Genomic DNA, 27,965 nt, shown 5'->3' with positions numbered 1-27,965 from the left:
GAGCCACAGGTACAGGGCTAGATAAGAGACATCTGGGGAGGAGTGAGATCTGGTCCCTGCTCCCAAGGAGCACAGAGCCTCACTGGTGAAGGACAACCAAGTGAGGACAGATCATTACAACCCAAGACAATCAAGGTGTATTCACGATCAAACAGGGTAGAGGCATTTCTTTACATCCTGCTACACCCACCCTCCAGGGCTCAGTAAAATTAAGACAGGTGCCATGACATCACCAGATAAGATGAGGAGAGCCTGAGGCTGTCACTCTAATGAGGACTTAGTGGGATTGGCTTCTGTGTTGCCTCATGCCCACCCTAGAACACAGACACGGACTGGTGTAGAAGCCCCAAGAGATAGCACAGTGCCTGGCACTGAGGCAATGCCCAGGGTGTATTTTTATGTCCCAGAGGCAGACGGTGATGTGGTGGGGAAATGTGTGAGTCCTGGATTCTGACTGCCTGGGTTTGGATCTCCGCCACTTCCTGGCTCTGTAGCTTTGGATAAGGTATTTAGCCTCTCAGTCACTGACTTGCCTCATCTGAGAAATGGGAAAATGATAGGACTTAACTCATCGGTTTGGGGTCAGGATTAAGTAAACCCTTAGCACCATGCCTGGCACGAAGTAAGCACTTAATAGATGGTAGAAGTTATTGTTTATTAAATGAATAGTAATGGTCAATCTTATTAGGCTGAGCATTGACTGTCATGCACTGTGCTAACAGTTTTACAGACATTACCTTATTTAATCTGGTAAACCACCCTCTGAATTGTCCCTTTTACAGGTGAGAAAATAGGTTCCGAATGAAACGGGAGAGGCGATGAACATGATCCAGCGTCAGGTTATCTTGCAGTCGATAAAGACAGTGATGAGATCCGTGGTTATTAACGTAGAAAGGTGTCTATTAAGTGAGAACAAAAGGAAACTACAAAATATTAACAGCAGGATCCCATTTTGTTTACGGAAGGACATTGTTAAAATGTTAACATTGATTATCTCTGATTAATGGGATTCAGGATAACTTTAATTTTCCCTATTTAACTTCTTGCTCTTTTCTGATTTTCCTCCAATGGGGCTATAAGCATGTATTATTTGTGTAATTAAAATCATGTTTTAAAGGTTTAAAATTTTTAAGAAAATCCCCAATGTTCAGTTTAGCTTTGCTCTGCAGGCTGTTTAAAAGGAAGAAAACAAAAGTACCCTCACTACTTTCAATTTTCCCTTGTTTAGTGGGGAAGAGGGTCAGTTTTCCCTTTTCACACAATAAAATCTTGGGGACTGAGAAGGAACCAACCATACAATTCTTCACATCCTTGGAGTCAGGTGGCCATGGGCTTGCATGCCAGCTTTAGCACCTGCTAGCTGTGTGACGGAGACCAATGACTAAATCTCTGTTTTGTCCTTCCGAAAAAAGCGGTAACGCCCACCTCCTCGTAGCATTGCTGTGAGGACTCAGACAGACAAGGCCTGAACAATCACTCCTTGCCTGGCACGCGGAGAATGCCCAAGCCCTGGTAGCTGTTCCTACAAGAGTTACCATAAACACAATTTGTTTTTGGTCAGAACAGTGTGCGTGAGCTCATCATTACATAACTGACAGAAGGCGACTGCTGGGGCAGGAATAGGGTCTTGGGTGAATGTCCCCCTCCTCCCTGTCCCCTCTCACATTCCTGGACCGCTGGCCGCGTCTATGGTTAGAGCTGCGAATGCAGCGACTAGGACCACCAGTGGGACCTCCATTGAGACAATGGGTGTCTTGGTTTCTGTGAAGAGTCAAATGTTCATTTGTGACATGTAGTGATAGAAACAAACCGCAGCGACTATGGGAGCGCTATCACTGTGCCCCAGTTCTGCCCAGGCCTCACACCCCCTCTGCCTACCATCCCGCCCAGGCAGCGCGGGATGCAGCATAGAAGCTTTTCTCTCCACTGATGCGCCTCTGCATGTCATCTCTCCTGCAACTGCCACCCCTCCCCGGGACGGGCCATTTCTGCCTGAATCAACACTGCCCCCAACTTGTGTCTGCACTGTAATCTTGCCTGAGAAATCTTACACGGAAACACTGTAATCTGCGCTTGGTTAGACCAGGGAAAGAATTGGTCTAAGGGGGAAAACATACAAGTGACACACCCATACCTTAAATGTTTTAAATCAACTTAAAGCACATTCACCGACCTTTCGACTCTGAAGCCAGGTTTTTTCCCTGGGAAACGTCCAGTGGGGTTCTCCCTCACGTTCCTTACATGAAACCAGCCAAAGAGTTCCAGTCTTTGGTTTAAGAGTAACATGGAGCGAGAACTTAAGACACTTTCGACACCAATGCAGAATGCTCAAGGACTTCCCCTCTGTCCCCCAAGTCTTTTCTGTAGTCTGGTTCATAGCAAATTCAGTAGCAACTCACCTTTATCGGGTCTCTCCAAAGTAGTCAACTTAGTTTTACTAGTCTTTCATTTTTGAGTCATATTTCATTGGTTCACTAATTCACATCATTATAGCATAGCGCACAGCTGGCATAACAGGCTCGGGAACACACATAATTGACTACCGGTAAGCAGACTACTCTTGACTGCTAGTAGCTTTGAGTGTCACGGTAACTCAAGTAGGAGACAGGCTGTTAAAGAGGAATGGGGAGGGTGAATAAAGAGTGTCTTGCAGACTGGTTCACTCCCACACTCATCCGTCCTGTGCTTATCCACGTTTGCTGTCCCAGAGAAGACCGTGAAGGACTGGACAGCAGGTTGGCACATATCCACGTAAGTCCCTTTGTCACAGCTGGTCCTGATCTCCCTTTGTGGAGCTTAAGGTTGAAAAAGGAATGCCAGGTCCCGGGCAATCAAGAATAATTTATGAAACACCTTCATTTATGCAACCTTTGGCGCAAAGTTGTGGGAAAATGTTAGCTCTGTTCTCAAGATTATATTCTGTTTGGGAGTACCAAATATGAACCAACTACCATTTTTGAATATTTACCGTGTATCATTTTCCTGCACACATAAGCTCATTCTAATCCAGTATAATTGATTTGCACATACTAGAGATTTAATTTCTGCAACAGCCCTACTAGGTTGTTTTATTACTATCCCCATTATCACCTGAGGAAACTGAGGCACTGAGAGGTTAGGGACCTGGCCTGAGGCACACAGCTAGAACATGACAGGTCCGGGAACATTCTGTAGAGATTCAACAAAGGAAGGGCTAAGTCCAGAGGATGACTTTCTGATCATCCTCACAGATCTTTCCCACATTTCCAAATTTCTAGCCTCTAGAATTAAATTCCCTTCTAGGATTGAGCCTCCGGGCTACCCAGCCACAATCAAGTAGAAAGAAACACACAGCGTTATTTCTGAAAATCAGCCATTTAATCTATTTGAACCCAATGAGGGGGGAAAAGAACGAAAACATTTTTTTCCCTTAAGATTTTGTTTATAACGGGTTGGAGGCGTCTCTTCCATAGGAAACTGACATCCTCTATGTCCTCAAAAGTTTGTTTTTTTTTTTCTAATGCAAAAAGTGGAATTTCAACTCCTGGACATGCCACACATTTCCCCGCCCCGCCCACACCCCCTACAGGCCCACATAGTCACGCACCAAAGGGACTCCTTTCTGTAACTGGGGAACAGAACGTAAAAACAGTCCATCTAAGTGGCCACAGACACCGGAAATAACCAAATGCACATCAGTGAACTCATATGCAAGCCAGGCACCTCTTCTACTTGGAATCCAGAGCCAAAATTACAAATGGCAGAGACATGCGCTATTAATATAGATTAAGTTAAAACTCCTTCCACTGGACACTCCCCTTAATTACAAAAGTATGCAAACAATCTTGATATAAATGGAAAGCAGGTGGGCGGCCCTGTCCCTGGGGCACCAGAGCATACCTGAAATTCTCTGGGTGGAAGCAGTGCCTGGACCGTTGCCCCTCCCTTTCAGGACTAAAGGGGAACAATGAGGGGGAGCAGTGGGTAGGGTCCCACCGCAGGAGCAAGTGGGGAGACACTGGAGCCACCCCAGGAACCAGGAACATGTTGGTGCGTGGCCAGCCGACGGGGGAGCTCAGTGGCAAGTGGGCCACAACTGGGCTGGAGAGAGGGCCAAGGCTGTGCAGCCCTTGGGAGCCCGGAGGCTATGTCCAGAGGGAGAAGGGTGGGTCTGCTTTGCTTCCCCTGCCTAAGGCCTTGGGACTGATGGTGGCTGGCTGGGAGAGGCCGAGACGTGATTATTTTACGGTTGCAGAGAAAAAACGCTTTGCATCTGGATACAAGTGCGCAAACTGTCTGGTTCTCAGAGGATGACTTCCCATCACAACGAGCTCCTCCACCAAGAGAAGCTGCTGTTACACAGCATGGGGGCTGAGGCACATTGGTGGGGGTTCAGAGGATCAAGGTGAAGAGAGGAAGGGGAACCCACCACCCGCCCAGTGACCAATGGGAGACTTGAATCTTCACCACTGCAGCCTAACAACTGGGCATCTGCTTCTTGGGAGGAAAAGAAAGGGGTGGAGGCGAGGCTCTGAAGGCCTGGGCTCTTGGGTGGGCAGAAAAGGATGGGGCAGCAGTGAGGGTTCCATGTACAGCGCCACGTCTCAGGGGCTGGCCCGGAAGGACCTTGCTTTGTTGAAGGCGCCAGGTCGGGGGTACCTTTGGGCAGCCCGGTCCAGAGCTGACAGCGCAGGTTTGCAGGTTGGCTGCTCAGGGGGGAAACTATGTGATTAGTGTGTCTAAATGGTGGAGGCTATGAGATTGTCAAAGCCTGGCTGAGAGCTGGTAGACGTGGATTCTGGGCTGTTCCCATAAGAGAGAAGGGACTATAGCCCTTCTAGGAGTGGTCCCCAACATCCCCGAGCACCCCTTGCCTGATTCTGGTGTTGGTGCTCCCCAGGGGAAACAGCATCACAACTTCAGGCAGTGTAATTCATCTAAAATTAAATGCGGGGGGGAAAGAGGTAGCTGCGAAACCACGAGCCACCCCCTGGCTCCCCCTCGCCCACTTTGGGACAGCCAGATCCGGGGCCAGATAGAGGCGCTGGAGGCAGGGCTGATGGTCTCGGTCTCCATAGGTCCTTGGCCGTCAGGCTGGGCAGGTCGTCAATGCATCTTGCCCAGCTGGATCTTCTTCCAGGCCTCCGAGGCTGTGAAGATACACGAGTCCAGAATGCCAGCAACGGTGAAGGTCCCGCCAATGATGGCACAGATCTGAAAGTGGGGGGAGGTCAGAGGTCAGCACTGGAGGGAATGCCACGCCTGTCCCCTCCCAAATCACTAGAGGACGAGCGTGTGCAGATGCCCATTACACCTACCACGTGGTAAGCCAGGGGGTCTGGAACATCCTCAAAAAACCCCACTTGTTGGATGATGAATTTAGTAACAATAAAAGCATAATCATCAGCTCCTTTAATTCCCATGTTAACCTTCTGAATGAGGAAAGGGATTATTAGACCCATTTCATAGGTGAGAAAACCGAGGCTTAGTTAGGAAACTAAGTTCGCACAGTAAGTAGCAGAACTGTGACTTGAACTCTTCAGGTATATCTTGACCTTGGAGCCTGCGGTCTTAATTTCTATTCTAAATTTATCAGATATTTTTACAATCCCTTTTACCAATGAAGGAATGGAGGTACAAAAAGGTGGCACCACTGGCCCAAGGTCATGCGGCCAGCAAGTGGCAATCGTGGGACTTGAAGCCGGGTCTGACAGGTCCAGGCTCAGTGCTGCCTGGGACTGAGATCTGGGGTGGGCTGGAAAGGCAGCACTGGCCTGGATGGACTGGAGCGAGAAACAAATCTCCTCTCATTCTTAAAATCTTGTGCTCTGTTCATAGGTTGGGTAATAATCAAATAAGCATACAGACAAATACAAAATTACAAGTGCTACGGAGGAGAAAGCGGGCCGTGGCGCTCCCAGAAAGCTCATACAGAGTTGGGGGGGGCTGTCCTGTGCCTTTCAAGGATGTTTACCAGCTTCGTGGGCCTCTATCCATGACAAGCCAGTAGGACCCTCTCGTCCCTGTTGTGACAACCAAAATGTCTCCAAACATTGTCAAATGTCCCCTGGAGGTCACAATTCTCCTGATGAAAAACTGCTGTAGTAAGGGGGTAAGAATGAATGTCACCTGTATGTCTGTACTTCATAATTTTCTGCCACATAATATAACCACCACAGAGCAGTGCTGCCAGCACCTTCTCTGTGCCAGGCACGGCTTGATGTGCTTCATGCTCCCATCACTGAGTCCCTGGGCCAACCCAGTGAGGCAAGTGCTATTCTTATACCTATTTTACAGCCAAGGAAACTGAGGCACAAAGACACCGAATCACCTGTCTAAAGCCACAGCAATTGACGGCCGAACGGGGGTACACACTGTAGAGTCTGCACTCTGAACATGACACTGCTGCGTCTCGGGCATGAAACGCCCTACCCAAGTGAATAACTCACTTTGCTGTGAAGCTGTCGAAACTACTCTGGTGACGTACAAAACGCATGCTACGTGGTACTCAAACCTCTCTTGCCTACCTATGAGTTGCTGTCTGGTGCCATAAAAGAATCAAAGTATGAGCAAGGGAAGATAAAAGGAGTCCACAGAGGGTTTGCAAGGAAACAGGAAATGTCTTTTTCCCCTTGAGCACATACTTTATGCCATTCCTAAGCCCCGATACCACCCACCCCTCCGTATGCCTCGGAGGGAGGCACCTCACGTCCAGGGCCACACAGCAGGTACGTGGCAGAGCCAAGTCGGTCTGCCCGCAGAGCTCTCACTCTTCCCCACAGGCCAAATTTACGTGGCACTTAAATGACCATGTAGAAGCCCTGCTGGGCAGCCCCAGAGGGCGTGAGACTGCCCTGAAGGCACCACCAGTGGCTGGCCAGCCACTGACACTTGACCACTGGAGGACTCTGGGAGAAGGCAGCGCCTTAATGGACCCTTTGGTGCCAAGTGGAGGCGGCCAGGAGGCACAGCAGAGGCAAGAGGGGCGAGTGAATCGAACCGGCATTTATTTTTAAAATGATATTTCCACGAGATGAGCTAAGCGGAGGCCTGTGAGGCCCCAGGCAGACAGAGCCGGTCTGTAAGGAGGGGTGGTAAGTGGAGCAGCTGGCATTCCAGTAATAACAGCCCAGGAAACCGGAGCAGCCCCCCCAGGGAGTGAAGAGGCTGGGGGCGCTGAGGGGATTATTGTGGAGTATCTTCAGGGGGCCAGGCCTCGCTCTGCCAGCCTCGGAGCATGACGCAGGGGCACTTTTCAAGGAAGATGACGGCAGGGGAGCTGGTTTATTTTGGTAGAGTGGATCAGATGATGGGAGATTTTATACCACAAAATGCTTTTAGAGCTTGGATCAGAGGATAGGAAAATGTGACTTAAGTGCAATGGAGCAAATAATAAAAAAATAAAAAATAACCACTCACACACATACCTATATTCATCCACACACTTTGAAACTCGAGTGTTCCTATGATTCACATCCACCGGGCACCCAGTCTGAAGCCTCCTTTCACTGGGCTGGCCCAGAGCAGGAGACGACACTGCATTGAGGTACCAGAAAAACCCCCAAAACACATAGCTGTGGGGAAACTGAGGCCCTGGGTGCCTGGAAGCTGCTAAGCCACTGAGGAGGCCCCGTAGTGAACGTACTGGTACCCCCAGCTCAGCAGCATGTTCCCCACTATCCTACAGCTGTTGAAGGTGCTGGTCACTGGTCGACCGAGGAGGGGGAATTCTGGCACATTCGAGGGGGTGGCTCAAAAGCTGAGAGAAATCTAGCAGCCCTCCTGATGTTGCCATAGCCCCTGCTTTCATTATTTTTGGTTCTTCAGCCTGCTCGGGCCTCTCTGACATGCTCAGATGCACAGGTGGGGACCAGTGTGAGGTGAGGCAGGCTCGTGAGAAGGGTCCTGGGGTGCTCTCTGATACATGGGTGGTCACAGAAACTCCCAGCACACCTGGACCTGTCCAAGGAGGTGGTCAGTCATGGCCGTCCCGCCATCTGTCACACGGTTCTTACGTCTGAAACACAGGGAACTAAAGGTAGCCATGAGGCTCCCCGAAGGGTATGGTTGTCTTTGGACTCAGGTGGTGGCAAAATAACAGGCTTCCTTTGTGATTTCTTGGCTGGTGTGTGTGTGTGGTGGCGGGGGGAGCCGGGGTGGGGGGGACACGACGACTATGGTCAGACGTTAGGAGGCGGAAGCAGATCTCAAGCATGGATTGAAGAAAAGGCTGGCGGCAGGGAGGACGGTGACTGCGTCTCCCTGACCTGTGGGGACAGGCTCAAGATGAATACAAAGGACAATAAAGAGAACCATGCCCACGACACTGAGTTCCCACAGCCTGCTGCTCCACACGCAGAAGAGCAAGGAGACCAGGGCCTCCCTGGGGCACGGAGGCCGGGGACATGTGAAGAGGGGCTCGAGCAGACTAGGGTGAGGTAAGGACACGGGGAGTCCACCGGGGCCTTCCCTGCGGCGGCGGCACAACGAGCTCGCAGCTTTTAGAAGCTGAGTCGTGGCTGTCACTTACTCTGGCCTGGGAGAGCCTTTCTGGGTCTCCGTCTTTTCATCTACAAAATAGGAAAGCCATCCCTGCCTTGCCATTTGTCGCACTGCAGGCGATGCCTCTGGAGGTCCTGGCACCTAGGAGGTGCTCAGTAAATGACCCCCAAGCTCATGGTTCTGTTAACCGGAAGGCTGCAACCTTGTTGCTAAGACCCGAGATTGTCTAAAGCTCTCTAAGATCCACTCGAAGAAGAACATTGGGTAAAAGTTCACTTATTCCCCAGATCAGGCCTTTGCGTCTCGATTTCCATTTTCTATCTGGCTCATTGAAGCAGATGAAGTCAATTTACAGAAAGACCAGACAGCAAGGGTGACCACAGGCAGAATCTTTGCAGTTGCCCAGGTCCCAAGCACGCCAATGACCCATTCTACAGATGGGGAAACTGAGGCGTAGATGGGCTGTTTCAGATAAGCACCAAGAAGTGTTTGGGATGAAGAACATCCATCCAGGCAACGCACCTAGGCCACAGGTAGTTTCCATTCTCTGGCCAGTCAGGGGGCGCCTCAGACCCCACAATGCCCTACCTCAATCCTGCCGCTTAAACTCTCGTGTCCCTGACAGCCCATGGGACAGAAGACAGCAGAAGTATCTGGCATGCAGAAGGACATGCATACCTGACAAGCTTCCTGAGTGAGTAGAGGAGTGAACGAGAAAGAATGAATGGGGAGTGGCAGAGTGAGTGTTAAATGAACAAACGCAGGAATAAATGACTTGCTCAGGAAGGGAGCGGGGGTCCATGCCCAAGGCAGGGGACAGAGGTGACTCACTCACAGGGGTGTCAGCCAGGGGCTAGGGGTGTGCAGGAGACTTGGGATGCTTGCGGCCCCTTGCACCGGGGGCCCTGCATCAGCCTAGCTCCCTGTGCCTGTTTCCTTTTACAAATGAGAAAGCTAATCATTACCCGTCAGGATAGTGGTGGGATTAAATGAGTGTCCATGCCACCTTTGAATGCCTGTTCCCCCGGTCCCTCACTGCTGCCATGCTTTGTACCTCCTGACCAGGCCCCAAGACAGGAGGGACAACGTGTGTGTAGGGGTGGGGGTGGGGGTGGGGGTGAAGGAGCAGAGCCACTGAGCCAGAAAGGGCCACCACAGCTAGCACATGCAACCCTACTCTGGTCAGCAGCCCCAGTTTCAGAAATGAAAACAAGGACAACTCGATATCCAGGCCCCAGTGAGTCTGAGAGAGGCCCATTACTCTGCTTTCAGCAGAGGTCATCAATAATGGCCCTTTGTTCTTCCGCACAGACCTCCTCCCTGCGGTTCTACCAGCTTCCTGACTGTCTGCTATGGCTAAAATGAAGTTAGCTTGTCTACCTGGAAAAGAAGGTGGGTGTGGGTGTGTGTGTGTGTGTGTGTGTGTGTGTGTGTCCCTTACATTTCAGTTATGGCTCTTAATTCCTTATAATATGTAACAGACGTGTTCCAACCTCACTGGCTGGAGAGCTGAATCCTGTTGTCCCATCAGCACTAACGCTTCCCCCACCCATTGCCACCCCCTCCCCCATTTACTTCTCTCTAGAGTACAATGAAGAAGCATGACAGACATACCACCAAGAGCTGGGGAAGACTGTGGTTTCTGGAATAAATATTTCTGGGGTCTGATCCCAGCTCTGCGACCCTGGCCGGGAAAGCCAGTTTACCTCTCTGAGCCTCAGTTTCTCTCATCTGTGAAATGGGGCCCCTATGAGGACCGAGATGACCTCTGTCTGGCTGCCTGCTATGCTGTAAGTGCCCGGGAGCTGTTCATTCACTTTCCTCGTCCAGTTAGCGTTGCTTGGAAAGCTTGTGGAAAAGCACAGTATGAGAAATAAATAATGAATCGGAGTCCCATCAGATGCTGGCGGCGGCAGACAGACTGGAGCCGTGGATGAGAACACGGTGCCATGACAAGGCAGAGGTGGGGCTGTGACAGACGGGAAGCCAGTGACTGGGCCCTGGAAAGGTGGGGGAGGGGTAGAGGAGCAGGTGTGGTGGTCCTCACACAGTGGTGTCACGCCTGCCAGACTGTCCACTCTCACCCTCTTTTGCAAGGGTCTGGGGAGAGAGTGGAGTCCTCTCCCCACCCTTTTTACATTGGCTGCAGCTGCAACATACCCACCTCCTCCTCTGAAAAAAACCCACCTTGGTTGAGCACCTACTATGTGCCAGGCCTGAGATGGCACTTTTCTCTGCCTTCTCATTCAATCCTTGCAAGTGCTTGGGGAAATGGGGTGACCCCATTCCACAGATGGGGAAATAGAGGCTCAGAGAGGGACTGACTTGTCCAAGGTCACACAGCCACCAAGTAGGTAAGGGTGATAAGAATCTAGGTCTGGGAGGCTGCAAAGGGCCTGCTTTTTTCTGTTAGACACCCCCACTTCAGCCCAAACTGAAGGCACCCCTCAGTCCCCCTCGTCAGGCATGGATGGCTTCTTCATATTGTATTTTCTCAATTCTGTTAAATTTTACGTATCCAATGTCCTAAAGTAAAGGGTCCCTATCAGCAAAGTTTACGGAGTAGGAAGCTGTGTATGGCTGTAAAAATAAAAAATAAGTATAGTGTGTAAAAGGGAGCCCACTCCATTCTAATATTCCTTATATGTCTCAGAATTTGCCTTAGAAAAGCTTCCATCCAACTGAGAAACCTGTGTTCAGACTCAGTTGGCACCATCCGTCCCTGGTACATGGCCTTCTGGAAGATCTAGCTTTGCTCAGACGTCTGGAAGGATCTGAACTGAAGATTTTTGCACATTTCCAAACTAACTGAGCTGCTAATTTGGGTTTATTCTGTTCCTCAGATAACGGAAATTGTCCTGGGAGTGGACCAAGATGTATACCCCTCCGCCTGTTTGTTCATTGTCTGATACCTATTTATTATCACCTGCCTGCACTGTCCCAGGTCTGGAGACCAGAGGTGACAAAGACCCAGCCCTGCCTTCTTGGAGCTCACAGTCCGGGGAGAGAGACATGACGGCAGAAGTGTCAGTAGGAGAGGATGGAGGCTCTGAAAAGGCGGTCGTGCCTGTCCAGCTACAAAGCTGGTCTTTTCCCAACTCACACAATCTTGGCAGGTAAAACCTTCTCAGTTTTAAGTTTGTCTCCTCTTAATTCTTTTTACCGTCTCTTCCCCTACCCCAAGCACCTGCTGCTTTCTGTCTACGGAATATTCTTTCAGGTGCCCAAACAGATGAGCGAAAGGTAATCAGATAGGGGCAGAAAAACTTACAAAACACAAGTTTGAACAGTTTGCTTTTTTTTCTCATGGTTTGCATGTGCATGACTGTGACGATCACGCGTGCTCACAACATTGCTTTGTTTCCTGCTATTACTTCTTCTTGATTCCCAGGACAGAAGCCACTGTATCAAATGATCCTGTGTCCTACCAAGGGCCACATGGCTTCTTGGGGCTTGTTGTGGGAACATCCGTCCTTGAGAGCCGTTGTTTTGGAAGAGGGAGGTGGGCTTTGGGGTCAAATCCCAATCTTGCCATTTACTGACTGTGTGATCTTAGAGAAGGTTCTTTATCTCTCTGGGCCTCAATTAACGCACATATAAAATAGGAATGTACCATCTACCTTGGAGCGTTCCTGGGAGGGTTAAAGGAGATAACTGTAAAATTATCTGGCACAGAGTAGGTGCGTAGTAAGTGTAGCTATATGATCACTTCTCCAAGCAGCTGTCCATTGTATATTTCTGTTCTGAGCACCTATGACCAGGCCAGGCCCTGTACTAGATGCTGGGGACACCTAGTTGCCTGGCAACCATGCAGCGCAATCTCAAATTTGGGGGATCCTTTCACTGGCAAGGAGCACCTTGAGGGGTCATGTCTAATGCAGCGATCCCTACTGCCCCGTGGAAGCATGTCAGTACCAGCTGGTACTTTTTGGTGGACAAAAACTGTCACGGCCATAGTGGCCCAATTCGGTACTTTGTGACTTCTGGCTGCTCTCCACAAATAGCATAAAACATACAAGGAAAGTGATGTGACTCCTCCGAAGACATCCAATCTGTCACCAAAACCCACTTGAAGGCAATCACACAAAAGAGGTTTCAGCAAGTGGCAGGGGACACATGTGCCTGTGTGGGCGGGGCACTTGGAAGGGGGTCACTTGCATGTTGTTAAATACCACCTGCTGGTTTCCTTAGCGGTGGAATTTTCTGGACGAGCACAAAGCGGAGGTCTGAGCAAGGCGCCCTGGGTGGCTAGAGGAGCCCCCAGCAGCCTGGTGGGCACTTCTGGAGGAGGACCCCTCTTCCGTTCAGGCTTGGGCTAAACGGGTCCTTTCCAGACCATGAGACCCTGGAGGGGCAGCCGTGCATAAGCCAGGTACTTGATACTTGGAGCTGCATTGGGGAGACCCCCCCCATTACATCCACGCCTCATTCCAGCCCACCTACAGCTGCCTCCGCAGCCGTCACATGACGACATCCTGGCTTAAGACCCCTCTTCAGCAGCCCCTCCGAGGAGCTATTTGCAGAGACCCCCATTTGTGGTTCAGGGGCTTTACACACAAGTGTTTGATTTTAAAAAGAGTGAAAGAGAAGTCACAGCAGGTGCCTCCACTTCCATCCTGGCCCCACCCCGCCCTGCGCAAGGGCTGCTGGGGGTCTTTGTGCTGTGTGTCCGCATGCAAACGTCATCCCCCACATCTGCTGTCCTGTGACAAGGGCCTTTGAAGCCCCACAATGACGCCATCTGCCAGGGACATCCAGCAGCTCACGAGAGGCTGACCCCACAGTTGCCATGGCAACTAAAAATGGCATCATGGGGCCTTCAGAAAAACTACCAGGCTCATGCTGTCTGGAGGTTCCCTGCAGCACTGCTCACACTCAGGTGGAGGTGGCTGGGACAGGGACGTAGGAGGGGCTGGTGGTCAAATGGAGAAAGAAACAGAGGCGTGTGGCCTCTGGGTGATGAAGAGCAGGCTCCTCCCGTGACTTCTTGGGCTTTCCAGCTCTCAGAAGTCCCTCCCCATCGAAAGAGGCCACCGGACCTCACAAGACGTGCTGTGCTGGGCACCTACGCACGTACGATTCCCTTTGCTTAGACGCTCTCTCCTTCACATACCAGTCTAGAAAATGTCACCTCACCCTTTAGGACCCATCTCAAGGTTTCCTGCTGGGAACTTTCCAAATAGACAAGACTGCGCCCACCTCTTTGTCGCTGCCGTACCTGGTGCCCAGTTCCATTGGTGCCCCTGCTGGGTGGGACTGCAGCTCACTCTGTGCTCACCTATCTCCTCTACTAGCTCGTTCCTCCAATTTCTAGTGAACTTGGGCATCTTTTCACGCCCTGTGTGGGCTCTTCTGTGAAAGGCTCGTCTTTACCCACTTTCCTTTTTGATCGTTTTAACTTTTTCTTACGATTTGTAGGAGTTCTTTATATATAACCTTCTTGTTTGCTTGGCAAGTATCTTTTCCCTATTTGTGTCTGGTGTTTCGACTTTATGTTAGGTGTCCTTTGTTGAGTGGAAGTTTAATTTTTTTCTGGAGTCAGAGAACAGACAAGGCTGTTCTGAGGCTCACGTAAGCCCCCGAGTTTTGACAGCCTTTGTATCCATCCAGACGGCTTTCTGTAATTGCAAAGAACTTCCATGTCAGGATTTCCTCTGAGACTCACGAGGTCCGGGAGGTAGGGAGAATACAGATTATTTTCCTGTTTTGTAGACTAGCAGATGGAAGCCTTGTGGCTATCTGATCTTTTGCCTCCTTGCTCCCACTCCTCACTCCTCCAGTAACCGGCCCCTGATTTTTCTCTTGCAATCTTTCTCCTGTGATCAGAGTGGGGCTGGCCAGCTGGGGCATTCTATTCATTCTCCGGGCCACAAGGATGGCATGGGACCTGAGCCAGGACAATGACAGCAATAGCATATCCAGGTCTCAGGGTGGAATTACTGAGAAAGAGGCATCTTCTATTGGTAAATTCTATTTGAAAATGAGACCACTGCAGAGGAAACCAGGATGAAGGAAGACCTATCCCAGACAACATTTACACCTGGATCCAGCCATGCCTGACGCCTACATAGCCCTCGAACCAGCTTGATGTAGAGTTCTGTCTCTTCTGTACCAGAGTCCTGACTAATACAAATCTAGGTAGAGCTGGAAATGAAAATGCCAGGACTGGACCCCTGATCCTGAATCATTATTACAAGTATAAAGAGGTGTAGAAGCATAAGGACCGTTAGGCCTCAGTTTCCAAATCTGTGAGATAGGGATAATCACCCATTTCCTCACCTCAGCTGACTCAGACCCTTGACTGAAGCAAGGGTGACCCAGCTATTCTGACTCCAAGGACATTTTGAATGGGAGGTCAGGGAAGAGTATACTTGATAGAAATAATCAGCATTTAAAAAAAAAAAAAAACCAACTGACATCAGCTTGAAGCTGCCCCACAGAAAAGTGGACTTGGTGGAGACAATGGCAACAAAAAAAAAAGAAAAGAGAACAGGCAGGAAGGAAAGAAAGAAAACACCTGACAATATCAGTAGCTATAGTTGGAGAACAGATATGAAAAATTTACACAGAAAAGGATAAACCCTGCTAAGCATCCTTTCCATAAAAACAAAAAACTGGAGAAAACGTGAACCACTGATCGAGCCTATAAAGATCCGCTTAAGGAATGAAATTGATTTAGTGGCATTCCCCGCTGGAACATATTTTCCTGATGAAACATCACCGATCTTGATGTGACTCTGAGGACATTTCTGAACATCCTAGGGATTAGAGCCTAGTGTGTACAGCCTGAGCCCCTGGCCCTGAAGGCTGTGCCCTCTTTCTGCGAGAACCCGTGGAGGCACCAAGAGAAGGAGCCCCCAGCAGGCACGCCATCCACTCACCGTGGTGATGAACCTGTACAGAGGCTGCCGTCTCTCTGTGTACTTGACCGTGATGGGGCTGAGGTCGTATCGGAACCAGATGGCGGGGATGATACGCCCGGTGTGGCTGTAAGCAACATACTCCTGGGCCCGAGAAAGAGACGAGGGGGAGAGGGCGTGAGATTCAGGCACAGAGACCACCTCGCAGCGGGTGGGCGTTGGATTGTAGAGGGTTCCCCAGCAACCCACAAGAATGGGCTTTCTTTCCTCCCTCTCGCTCCCCCAGGGAGCCAGACCCCACCGGCCCCTCCTTTCACACCCCTTCCCCAGAGGCTCTGCCATCAGTATCGGGACAGACAACGTTGCTGGGATCGTGCTGGACCCTTTTGGCCCTTTGGAAATTAGCCATATGACCTGGACGCAGCACCAGAATCAAAACAGGAATCTGAGAGCAGAGATGGAAAGGGACAAGTGCGATTTGGGCTCAGTCTAAGTAAAGGCCTAGTTCCCCGTTCAACTCCTGGGCCATGCAAAATCCACTTATTTATTCAACAATACTTTACTGAGCAGCTCTCCTGTGTGTTGGCTGCTGGGGACCCCAAAGGGGAGTAAGCCCCGCCACCCCCGGGGGGATGTGTCATAGTCTGGAGGACGCAGATGTGAAAATGTCCGCAATACTGCAACATTGCACATGCCGTGACAGAGGGACATGTTGGGCTGAGGGGCATGAACAAAGGACCAAGTCCCCGCAGGGCGTCTGGAAGGCTTGGTGAGGAGGGGACATTCTACGCCACACATGACATCTTGAGGAGTGTACGTATGTGTGCGTTTGTGTGCATGTGTGAGAGAGAGAGAGAGAAGTATAAAGGCCATGTGGGGAGTGAGCTTCTCGGAAGGAGCACACAGCACTGGAAAGGCAGAGGGCTCAGGCCTGCTACCCTCCCACAAGCCTTCCTGAGAAGGCACCCGGCTGGGATGAAAAGGATGCCACAGGGCTGAGTGAACAGTGTGTCCTCTCTCCGGTCTGGGTTCTTCAGGATGCTGAGAACCGCTGGGCTACCCTCATTCATCTATAACAGGAGGCCAAGCTGAACCACCGGGGCACCTCCAACCCCAAATGCTGTGCCCGAGCTCCAAGGCTTCTCCCGGGGAGAAGCGCGAGCGAGACATGCCCTCTCTGTTGGATTGCCACCGGCCCTGACGGGCACAGCCCCAGTCGCTCACAGGGCAGGCTGGGCCAAGGCCACAGATAGAGCTGAGCAAGCTGTTCTGGACGCTGGGCCCTTGCCAAAGCCTCAGGGAAGGAGCCTTGGGCAAAACAAGATCAGCTTTCTCCAGGGAGAGCTGATGGGGCAGGGTGACTGTCGGTCACAGCCCAGGCCTGAGGCACAGAGAAAAATAATGAAACATAGCAGGAGTAAGTACTATGTACCCAAAGGCGCCTTTGTGGGCTAAGTGGTTTTAAAAGCATTGCCTCATTTGACAGTAATCTTAGGAGGTGGGCACCATTTTACAAATAAGTAAACGGGTTATGTGACTTAGAGACTGAACCGCCTGTGAACCGGCAGTCTGGTCCACAGCTCACACACTTTCTGCTCAGACTACATCCAGTCTCCCGTTTGTCAGATGCTGTCAACACTTGAGGGTGACAATGAGATACCCTCCAAGAAACAGAGAATGAATAAAAGAAAGAGGTTTCCTTGTGGAGACTTAAACAGAACATCAGCACAGGTGGATCAGAGCAGAGGGACCTCAAGTCACCAGAGTGGGAGGAGCTCCTAGCCTAGCGGACTCTTGCCCCTCATTCAGACTAAGCGGTGATAAGCTCAAGAGGCCAAGTTCTGGAGCACTAGGAGAACTCAGCTCTAATCCCCACTTGGCCACTCTGTAGCTTACGACCACCTCTCAGTGCTTCAATGGCCCAATCTGTCAAATGGGGACAATAATAGGCCCAATGTCAGAGCTGTCATGATGACCGAAAAAGATAGTGGGGTAGGGAGCTTAGCATAACGTCCAACCCACTGGAAGGACTCAATAAATGACAGCTACTAATCTTACTATTATATTATTATTATTAACTGAGCTAAATCATACATCACTTAGGAGGCACTTTGGATGGCCCTGGAACAGAAGAAAAAGGAGTCCTGGTGGTAAAGGGGTCTACTGGGGGTGCCTCAACCAACGTGTTTGAGGCTTTCACGTCCCACTGGCAGGGTTTTCTCCAAGGAAGCCTGAGGCCGTACCAGCTTGAAACTACCCATTCTGCTGGCTCTGTCCATGCTCTGTTCCCACCAAGGCCTGCCCGCTTCTCCATGACTTTGAGTATTGGGGTCCTGGAACATTCCTGTTAACCAACAGCCATTCGGTGTAATTCACGAGCCTTATGATTTTGGATAAAGTGTTTGTGCCCTGGGAACCAGAGCGTCTGGTGTGTGCTAACCAATCAGGGTCCAGAGTCTGAAGATGCAAAGCTGTGGAGACACTTGCAACCCCTGGGACCTTTGGGGGAGGGCACCTGACTGCTCTTTCTCAAACAGATGACACCCTCTTTCCTGGTAGATTTCTTCCTTTTGACCCTGAGATTGGCCTCCTGTCTTTACCAGGGACAGAGCCTGGCCAGAGCAGCCTCCCCTCCAAGGGAACCAGGAGAAATCTTGCCCAGGCACTTGTCACGCCTGCTCTCGGCCAGCAGAGGGTGCAATTGCACACAGTTGGGCCCAGCCATGCCCCCGTACCTTGTTGGCCACCGTGTACTGGTAAGAGTACCGCTGCTTGCCACTCTTGTCCTCGTAAACCGTGGGTACAATCTTCAAGATATAGTCGTGGGAGGCAAGGGCTGCAGGAAAGACACAGCAGGATGAAGCAGGGGGACGGGCACTGCCTAGCTGGCAGCTCTATGTCATGTCAACCTTACACCTGCTTGGCACTGCCAGGGGTCCACATTTTCATCACCAAACAATCCCTCTTCGTTTCTCCCCTTTAACACCGGGAATTGAAAGACTCCACGTGTCAAGATCTTTACTGCTGTATTGAATATTAAAATTCTGAAAACAACGCAATGCCTATCAATAGAGAAAGCCCTGAAGGGTGGGTGGGTGCTGGGAGAGGCCACTCTCCAAGATGGATTGTTATGTGAAAAGGACCAAGTCATAGAGCAGGGTGAATAGCATGTGTCCGTATACCGGGGGCAGGGCGCACTCGCACTCTCTATATGGGGAATACATGGAAGAAGATTCTGGAAAGATGCCCAAAGAACTATTAGTAGTTGTAGCCTCTGGGGAGGAAGGCAGGATGTGATGAAGATCACATTTCATTGTGCACCCTCTGGTCCTGTTTGAATATGGTTACCTTTAAAGCACACTGGGTTTAAGTTTTAAAAAAGAAGAGCCCACCAAACAAAAACACTGCATCTGTGAAGAATTGATTAATTTCTTTCCCCATTTTCAATGAATGGGAGATCAGTTCTCCCTCCCCCTGGCCGTCATATTCCACTGTAACTTACCCCCACCCTCGCGGGACGGGGAGGCCGCAGAGGGCAGGGACCGAGCCTTACTCCTCTCCGTGTCCCCAGAACCCCGCGCAGGGCCTGGTACAGAGCGGACAGTAGCAAATACTTACTGACTGAATGAACGGAGGGAGGGATGGCTGGTCAGAGGCATGAATGGAAGAACAGATGAATCAGCTTCTGATAAGCATGAGGTAACCAGAATCAAACACTAGGCTGACAGAATGCGGACCCAAAGCTGCCAAATATCACTCGGGAAAGGCATGAGTTCCCTTGGGCCTTCCGGGAGGCTAAGAGAAACTCAAGGACCCTTCTATTATTACCTTCTAGAATTTTGGGTCAGGGACCATGGAGCTAAAATAAGACAGAAATTTCGGCCTGTGGGTTCTAATCCCGACTCTGACCCTGAGTGGCCCTGAGACCTGGGACTCAGCTTCTTATATAAGAGGCACGGGATACAGATGGTGTTCGTGGCCTCTTCCTGTGAATAATGAGTCTTGGTAAAGGAAAAGACAGTGCTTCCTGAACTGTCTGGAGACCTGACTCCTCTGAAAACCTGGGGATAGCCCTGCAGCCTCAGGGCTGAGCCCATGAAGACCCCAACACGCCTCCCTCAACCTGCCATGGCCCTCAGATGACAGGAGCACCAGTCATCCGGGATTTTAAAGGCAGACACGTGAGCGTCATCCCCAGAAACTCCTGCTCAGTGGTCCTGGAGTGGAGCTCGGAATCTGTATGTATTTTAAACCAGGAGTCCAAGACCACACTTGAAATACGATGCTCCACTGCACATTGTCCCAGGTTAAAAATTTGAAGGTACGAAACTTACACCTGTAATAGTTCTGTTAAACAGAATGAAGGTTACCAGAGGGGAAGGAGCCTGGGGGAGAATGAAGAGGGCAAAGGGGGTCAAATATATGGTGATGGAAGGAGACCAGACTTTGGGTGGTGAGCACATAATAGTGTAGACAGATGTTGTATTACAACGTTGTACACCTGAAATTTATGTAATGTTATTAAACAATGGTACCCCAATACATTTAAATAAAAATAAAATTTTAAAAATAGTTCTGTTAACGTTTGTACAGAAAGCAGATGATCATAAAGAAAACAAATCTACCCTCCACAGAAAACCGTGGATTTGCACTGTCACGTATAAACTGCCAGACTTACACTTATCCATGTATTTCTGATTTTCTAAAATTGGATCGGACTGTATCTTTTTCTAAGAACTGAACCCCACAGACACCACTTCAGGACCAAGACACAGAATGTAAGTGTCAGTTTTATGCGTCGCCATGTCCCCTACCACAGTGCCTGGCACAAAGTGGGTGGTCAATAAATGTTGCTGCCTGACAGCCAGCAAGGTTCTGACACACCGCCATCAGTGGTGGCCAAGGCCCCACAGCGTGGCCACGTACAGTGTGCTCGTGGCTAGACAGAGACGCTGTTCCTCCTTTTCACTCTTATAAACAATGACCTCATGAACGTCATTCTCCTAAATCTTTGTACACTCTCTTAATTATTTCCTTCGCTTACTCTCTTCTGAGTAGAACTGATGACTCAAACGCAATGACCATTTTTAAGGGCTTTGATGCAATTTGCCTAACATCCATTAGAGACAGTGCACCTAACACACCCACGTGGATTCCTTGTCAGCGGACCCCTCCTGGGGGCTGCCGGCTCCAACCTGATCCAGGCAGGCCCTTCCTGCTCCCTCCCACCTTTCAGTCATCTTATTATGGAAAAGCTCAAACGTTAAAAAAACAGGGGCTCAAATAACAAACCCCCGTGTATCCACTCCCCAGAGTCACCAATTAACAATGGCCAATTTTGCTTCATCTCTACCCAATTGCTCCTTCCCCCCATTATATTTTGAAGCTACTCCCAGACATCACATCAATTTGTCCACAGATATTTTAGTTATGTCTCTCTAAAAGATAAGAACTCCTTAAAAAAAACACACAACTACCACCACATTGCCCTCACCACAGCTCAAATAACAATCAGTCCTCCGTATCTGATTCAAAGAGAAAGGTCTGTGCTGGAAGAAAAATAGGTTACTAGGAGTGGGGGTCACTTTAGATAAGGTGGTCAGGGAGGGCCTCTCTGAGGTGGTGGCATTTGAGCTGAGACCTGAAAGACAAGAAGCAGTCCCCATGGGAAGACCTGAGAAGAGAGGAACCCTTAAGAGCAGGGGGCCAGGGAGGGGAAGAGTTCGAGAACGGAGGAAATGAAAGCCGCCCTACCCCTGGCTGGCTGTTGCCTGACTCTATGCATTTTTTTTCCACGAAGCCAGCCTGAGATGGCTTTTGTCACTCGCCCCAGAGCAGGGAAGGTTTTCTGCCCACACCCTCTGTCGGCTGGCACACTCTGGGGGCCTTCCTAGCTTGATCCTCTTTCCACATCAGGCAGCTGAGGGGTCCGTGCTAACTGCAAGCCCGTGTGGATGGCCACCTTGGGTCAACACGCTACCCTCACACAGAACTACCACGACGAGCCCACCGTACGAGCCCTCCCTTGACCGTAATCAGACATTTCCATGAACAGGAGGAGGTAACTCGCATACTCAGATGCTGCTGGAGGGTGGACCTGGCTGGGGAGCCACGGGGTAACTAAAGCAAACAGCACGAATATCAGTCGCATTACTGTGATGGTGAAAAACTGGAAACAACAGGCATTTTCCACGCAAAGGCGATGCCTGAAAACAGCACGGCAGAGCTGCTAGACGGGCGACCATGCCTCTGTCACCACTGAAGAAATTAAACACACACTGTGGTGACGTCATGAGGCTGCGTACAAAAATTAGGAGGGAAACTACTGTCCATGCTTTGAAAAAACGACTTCTGCTCATGGAGCAAGATTCACAGGGACACAGAGAAGCTTGATTTGCCAGAGGGGTGGGGGGGCAGGTCATGGAGAGATGCCTTCTTTTGCTTGGCTTTCTGACTATTAACAGAGCGGAAGGTGTTTTGGGAAACGAGAAGACAAGCCTTATGGATGAAAAAGGTGAGCTCAGGTGAGGAAACAAGCAAAGGCAACGTAACCTGTCCTGCAGGATCCAGCGGGATCCGCTTGACCAGACAGGCCTCCCTGGCCTGTTCTGTGCACATGTGCAAGGCACCAAGTATGTGAGCACGCCTGAGTGGGTGTGTGTGCTTTCTGCGTGTGTGCAAAAAGACATGGTGTTCTCTTAGATCTGGGCCCGGTGCCAGGGAGCTGAGAGGGGACAGGGCTCAGGGAGGGGGCATTCGTGGGTGGGAGGGGCTCAAGCAGGAAGAGACGGTTGGGATGGGGGAGGTGGCCCAGGTGGCCAGACCTGACTGAGCCACCCACAGACCTGTTCTCACGGTGCCACATGATCTAGGATGAATTCTGGCTCTGCCATCACTCCCTGTGGGACCTTAGGTGATTAGCTCTACTAAGAACAAGTATGTGGCAGTCATGATAACAGAAGTGATGATAATAGCTGGTACTCACTGAGCACTTATGGAGTGCCTAGGGCTGCCACATACTTTCCCCAGGGACAAGTCACTTTTCTTCCCTTCTCTGTAAGACAGGAGTAATTGCACTCTCCTCAGAAACTAGCTGTGGAAAAGAAGCCTGAAGAGCCTGGCTTACATGGAGTGCTTGATAAACGTTCCCTTCCCTCCCCCATTCCGCATCTGCTGCACTGGGAACCCAGTGGCAGGAGGCTGCTGCCTGTGGAGATACATACGGTTGGAGGTGAGTCTGTCTGCTCCCCCGAGAGCGTTGAAAGCTCCATGGACATTCTGGACCTGTGGAGAAGCACAGTGAGGGGACTGACCTCAGATGCCACCACTTCCAGGCCTGGAGTGAGGCAACTGCCAGGTGCCACGTGGTTTAGGGACCTCATCTGTAGGTAAAACTGGGATCTAGCAAGGTCTGTCTCGTAGGGAAGTTATGGGAACCAAGATACAGACACAGCACAGGCCTGGTACCCAGGAGGCACCAGCTTACTTCTCATCTTGGGTAGCTGCTACTATGTGCCACTCTGTCCTGAGTACTTTGTGTCATCGCATTCAATGACCTTACTGATGTACCATTTGGACCATTTTGTAGAAGAGCAGATCAAGGCTTGGAAAAGCATGGAAATTTGTCCAGTGTCCCACAGCTGATACAAAGTCCAAATTTAGGTCTGTCTGACCCCAGGCCTCAGCTCTTTCCATTAAGCCATGCAGAAAACTCATGCAAAGGTGGATCTGGTCTCAGCATGCTCTTCCTAAGACTCCCACAGCCCGCTGGAAGGAGGCACAGGGCTTCTGGCCTCCTACCCTGTTTGCTGCAGAGAACATATAACACTTGTGAAGAGACCTCTCTTCGCAGCAGCCGCCGGCCTGGCTGTGACACCCCCTGGCAGGGGCTGCTGTAGAGCAGGGCTGAAGACTACATCCCCTCTTCCCTGAGGACAGTGGCCAGTCAGGTCAGCTTCAAGGACAATCTAAATAAAATAGGGCATGGCACACCAGGTACAGGGGGCATGAGACCATGAGCATGGTTAACAGGGGCTGCCAAGATAGACACTCCGGGGGGCTTCCTGGAGGAAGTGACACTGACACCAAGATCTGTAGGAAAGTGGGAAGTTAATCAGGCAAACACCATGTGCAAACACATGAGCTTAGAGACAAAGGAATAGACAGAGAGCTGTATGGCCCAGAAAGGAAGGGGGTGGGGGTGAGGAGTGGAAAGGACGGAGGTCAGAGAGGTAGATGGGGACAGGTTCCTGCAGAGAGGGCCACTCCAGGAACAGTGGCAGCAGCTGGGTGAACCCTGATGCTGGCTTCAGGTGGCTGGTGTTTATTGAGCACTTAACGGAACTGCACACTCAAGAAGCCCAAAGGAAAGGAAAATTTGTCCGTTGCTGCCTTGGGATTGATCGTCTGAAGACATGGCTTCTAACCCAAGGGGACAGTGGTTCTGGAGATAAGAGTGCTAGAACGTTCCCTCCCACATCATGTCACAGGTTGTATGTCACATTCATTTGTATGACCATCTGATTAACCTCTGTCTTTCCCTCTAGACCGTAAGCTCCACATGGGCAGGGACCATGCCCGTCCTCATCAATATGGGTACAAGACCTGGCACACAGTGGGTGTTCAATACATACGTACTGCATGGATGGATGGGTAACGACGGGTAGATGGACCCTCCGCTAGGCATTTCACATTTAAAGAAAAATCCTATTTCTGCCATAACAGTGACGAAGCAGAAGGCTCTTACGGTCCTGCTTCTGCCAGCGTCACACGCCAAGGCAAGACCGCATCCTGTCCCTCCCCAGTCTGTCCTCTTCTCCCCTGGTCCGGGATACGGGCCTTCCCTCACCTCCCGGCCTCCAGCCTTGCCGCATGGGCCCGTCGTCCACATAGATGGGTGCTCTTTCTAAGATGCCAACCCCTGGTCGGTCTCACCATCCTAAATCTAACAGGGGTCTCTAGTCCCACATAAAACCCAGCTCCCTGCTCCACCTCCAAGTGGACACTTCTGAGCCCTCTTAGCCGACTCGAAAGAGCTTTCAATCCCTGGCCTCTGGCACCTCACCTCCATCAGAATAGCATTCTGATGTGCACACTTGCCAACCCATTTTTTCTAAAAGTACCCGTGAGGGTCTTTTTTGTGAAACTGACCGGTTGGGTGAGCCACAGAGTGGGAGATGGATGATGCCCTCTGCCCATGAGACTTCCCTGTCTTGTGCTTGGCCAAATCCTTCTTAGCTTTCAGGCCTTGGCTTAGATGCCACTTTACAGGGCACCTCCTCTGGGAAGCCCTTCCTGACCTCCCAGGCTACAGGGGTACCCCACCCCCCACCCCTCAGCATTGCCCAGAATCCTATGCCTCCCTTGTCTTTAGCCCTCCTTGTCCAATGTTATCATGTTTATTTACATTCGAGCTCATCTCCGTTTGAAGGTGAGAACCTTGTACTGTTTATCTATTACTATAACCCCAGGGCCTGGCACAGAGCAGAAATTTCTAGAGGATCTGATGAATCCATGACTGTATAAGGCACAATAAAGTAAGACCCTGAGCCAGACACACCTGCTTTCTTACAAGCTGTGTGACCTTGGGCAAGTTACTAAACTTCTCTGACCCAGTTTCCTTATCAGGAAAAATAAATCCCACCCAGCATCCTTGAGGAAGGTTCTGAGAGATTACACAAGGGGCATGTACAATGCTGTTGTCTAAGTGAGAAAGGGCAGGCTTCAGTGAAGGCTGAAGGTGCCAAGTTTCCGTGAGAAGGGGTGGTGTGCTGCAGAGACTGGGTTTGAATTCTGACTGTGTGCACGTAAGTGGTGCTAACGGTGTGGGCCTGTGTGAGCCCCTGGCGCACATCGCGTGCCAGAGGGCCCCACCCGCCACATCCTCAACCAGGAAGGCAGATCTCACTCAGCAAGGCCTGGGGTCAGGACCAGGCTCCCAATCCCAGCGCTGGGGCTGGGCAGTTACCTCCCGCTCTGAGCCTCGTTCCCCTTGTCAAATAGGGTGTAAGACAATCTGCTTTCAGGACCGGTGGTGGGTAGAGAAGAGAGAGGTCACCAAAGCTCCCCTGCCTGCAGGTAGCACAGACAGGCTGGGCAGTGTTTGATGCCTGTGTGTTGCTGTCGTGGGTGAGAAACTGTTGGGCTGGGCCTGCTACAGGTGGCCCTGTTGATCACAGTAACAAAGACTTTCAGAATATTTCATTCACTGCATTACCTGTTTAATGGACGTGGGCCCTGAGCAGGAAGGCCCAGGGGGCCGTGGTGGGGAGTGGGTTACACTGTGGAGTCAGACAGATCTGCTGGGGGACCCCAGACAAGTGGCTTCTCTGGGCCCAGCTCCACGACTGTAAAATGCAGTGCCCCCTCCCACTTCATAAGGCTGCACTGACAGAGAGAAAGCACCAGTACTTAGTATTTGCTCATGAAAAGTGAGTGCCTTTCTTCAGGCCTTAGGTCTCAACTTGAGGTCCCAAGGGCAGCGCAGTGACGATGAAATGACAGCCGCACTCTGAAGGAATCACAGAGGGTTGTGTGATGGAGCAGAGGCTCAAAGGCAGCGGTCCCTTGGGAGGCCATCTCCCTGTGCCCAGGGAGAACAGAAGGCTCTGGGACACAGCCCCTGCATGTCCACCCCCGGCCACACCACCTGGAGTGTGTCCTGCTCACCTGTAGTGTGTCCCCAAAGGAGAGCTTGTGGATGACATGGGTCATGTCTGGGTTCTGTGGCTGGGCCGTGGCACTGTGTGTGGACACGTGAAAGTTGCCTGGGACCTGGGGAGAGATGCAAGTTTCAGCAGTTTGGTGAGCTTCCCCAGAGGTTGGGTCACAGGGCTTCAACCTAGAGTCAGATCTGGATTTGAACCCCCAGCTTGGTCCCAGCCATGGCACCTTGGAGCAGCCACTGCCCCTCTCTGATCCCCAGGCTCTTCATCTGCTAGGGCTACGGGATGAAAGCATGCCAACCGGGCGCATGGTACAAGGCCAGGGCTCGAAATGGCAGCTGCCCACCATCAACCCCCAGGCTGGTGTCCCCACAGTGGGTTGGCGGACGACCTTTAGGCCTGCAGACCAGGAAGCTTCCTTGAACTCCAAATCAACACTGTCACCTATTAGAGGAAGGAGTATGGCTGACGGCTCAGCAGCTGTCCATCAGAGTCTGCTGATTTTGCAAGGATGGCCGTTTCAAACACAAAGTTGTTTGTGTTTGAATATTCTAACAGGAATATTCCTGTCTTCACTAGAGCCTGAGCTTTGGGCCGACATGGGAAGTCCCTGGCCGACAGGCATGGCCCGGCCTCAGCAAGCTCACAGTTGAGTGGGCTGGAATGGTGCCTGGGAGTTTGGAGGGGGCAACCCACTGGGCCCGAGGTGAGCAGGAATGACAGCTTGACAAGATGGGAGGGTCAGGGGGACAGCACTGCCCACTTCAGGGGGCCCAATCACCTGTGGCAGAGCAGCAGCCGGCTTCCACGCGTGGGCTCCCATCTGGCCCCACTTCCTAGCTGGGGGGCCTTGGGAATGGTCAGTAACCACTCTGGGCCTCAGTTTCCCCATCGGCAAAATGGAGATAACCACAAAGGGTTACTGGGAGGATTAAATGAGGTGATGCATGCAAAGTTGATGGCAGTTGTTATTGGGTTGGGTTTGCAGGATGGACATGTTTGTCATGAGAGCCAAGAAAGAAGGACCCGCCCAGAAGAGGGAACAGCATGAACAAAGGCAGGGCCTGGGGAAAAGCCCACTGTGTTTAAAAAACATTTTTAACTTCATTTTTACTTATATAAATAATACCTGGGTACATCTGTATTATAAAATATTCACGTGATAAAGTCAAGACTAAAGTTCCCGTTGCCTACCACCCCCGGAAGTAAGAAACTGACAGCATCCAGTGTGTGTCCCTCAGAGTGTTTCTATGCAGTCACATGGGGCCTCCCATGGACCCCGCTGTGGGCAGAGTTCAGAATCGGGTTTGGGGGCTGGGCCTCACTCTCTCAGAGTTAAGTGAGCCAAAGAGGCTGGCTCCCTCACATCTGCCACCCGCTGCCGCCCCGAGAGGCTGTGACTCAGTGACCCACTCCCCCTCCATCACAGGTGGCTGACTCACGCTAGCACACACTGGGCTGAAGAAAGAAAAGACGACGCTTTTAGAGCCTGTGACTTGGGCACCTACGTCAGCGCCTCTGCTGGAGTTTAAAAACATATAGATGGCACCAGGCCCCAAACCCCAGCCCATCCTGCCCTCCTCCTGGGGGCCCTGGGTGATTAAGCAAGGAGTCTGGGGTGCTGGGGACTGCCAGGACAGCTGGAAACATGTGAAATCTCCCTTCTGGCTGCTGGCCAACTTCCTGATGGACAGAGGAGGAGGCCACAGGGCACATGTAAGCCTGATGCTGGGAGATAAGGGGTGGGGGCCAGCTGCAGACTTCGCCCATCGTCACAGTTGGCTTTCTTATCCAAGCACCCCTTGCCTGAGAGTTCCTTAAAGGCACAAACCCCCAGCCCTCTAAGGGTGGGGGGCAGAGGCTGGCCTGAGCTGTGCTTAGGCACACGTGACTGAGGTGTTGACGAGAAGCAAAAGGGGGACTCAGGGCAAAAGAGTGGGAACCCTGGTGCCAGGCTGCC

At 51.1% G+C, this 27,965-nt stretch overlaps 1 protein-coding gene and 1 long non-coding RNA gene across 4 annotated transcripts in view; one reads left to right on the top strand and one right to left on the bottom strand.

Moving 5' to 3' along the window:
• Positions 1-3,335: 3,335 nt before the first annotated feature.
• The window catches only part of ERGIC1 (endoplasmic reticulum-golgi intermediate compartment 1), a 122,336-nt gene continuing 97,706 nt past the window's right edge, over positions 3,336-27,965 (bottom strand). For all 3 annotated transcript variants that reach the window (XM_033096027.1, XM_033096028.1, XM_033096026.1), the window contains exons 6-10: positions 26,010-26,114; positions 22,565-22,625; positions 18,077-18,177; positions 15,363-15,485; positions 3,336-5,193 (exon numbers count right to left, since the gene is read on the bottom strand). In XM_033096027.1, the coding sequence (XP_032951918.1) occupies positions 5,086-5,193; positions 15,363-15,485; positions 18,077-18,177; positions 22,565-22,625; positions 26,010-26,114 (498 nt within the window). In that variant the 3' untranslated portion in view covers positions 3,336-5,085. The remainder of the gene's footprint in view (positions 5,194-15,362; positions 15,486-18,076; positions 18,178-22,564; positions 22,626-26,009; positions 26,115-27,965) is intronic.
• LOC117016596 (uncharacterized) lies at positions 9,040-12,085 on the top strand. The gene is made up of 3 exons (XR_004421934.1): positions 9,040-9,175; positions 9,793-9,873; positions 11,426-12,085. It is a non-coding gene; the product is annotated as an uncharacterized LOC117016596 (long non-coding RNA).

This window comes from Rhinolophus ferrumequinum, chromosome 24, assembly GCF_004115265.2.
Source record: "Rhinolophus ferrumequinum isolate MPI-CBG mRhiFer1 chromosome 24, mRhiFer1_v1.p, whole genome shotgun sequence".
Classification (NCBI taxonomy): domain Eukaryota; kingdom Metazoa; phylum Chordata; class Mammalia; order Chiroptera; family Rhinolophidae; genus Rhinolophus; species Rhinolophus ferrumequinum.
The sequence above is the reverse complement of the archived record's forward strand: the minus strand, read 5'-3'. Positions and strand labels throughout refer to the sequence as shown.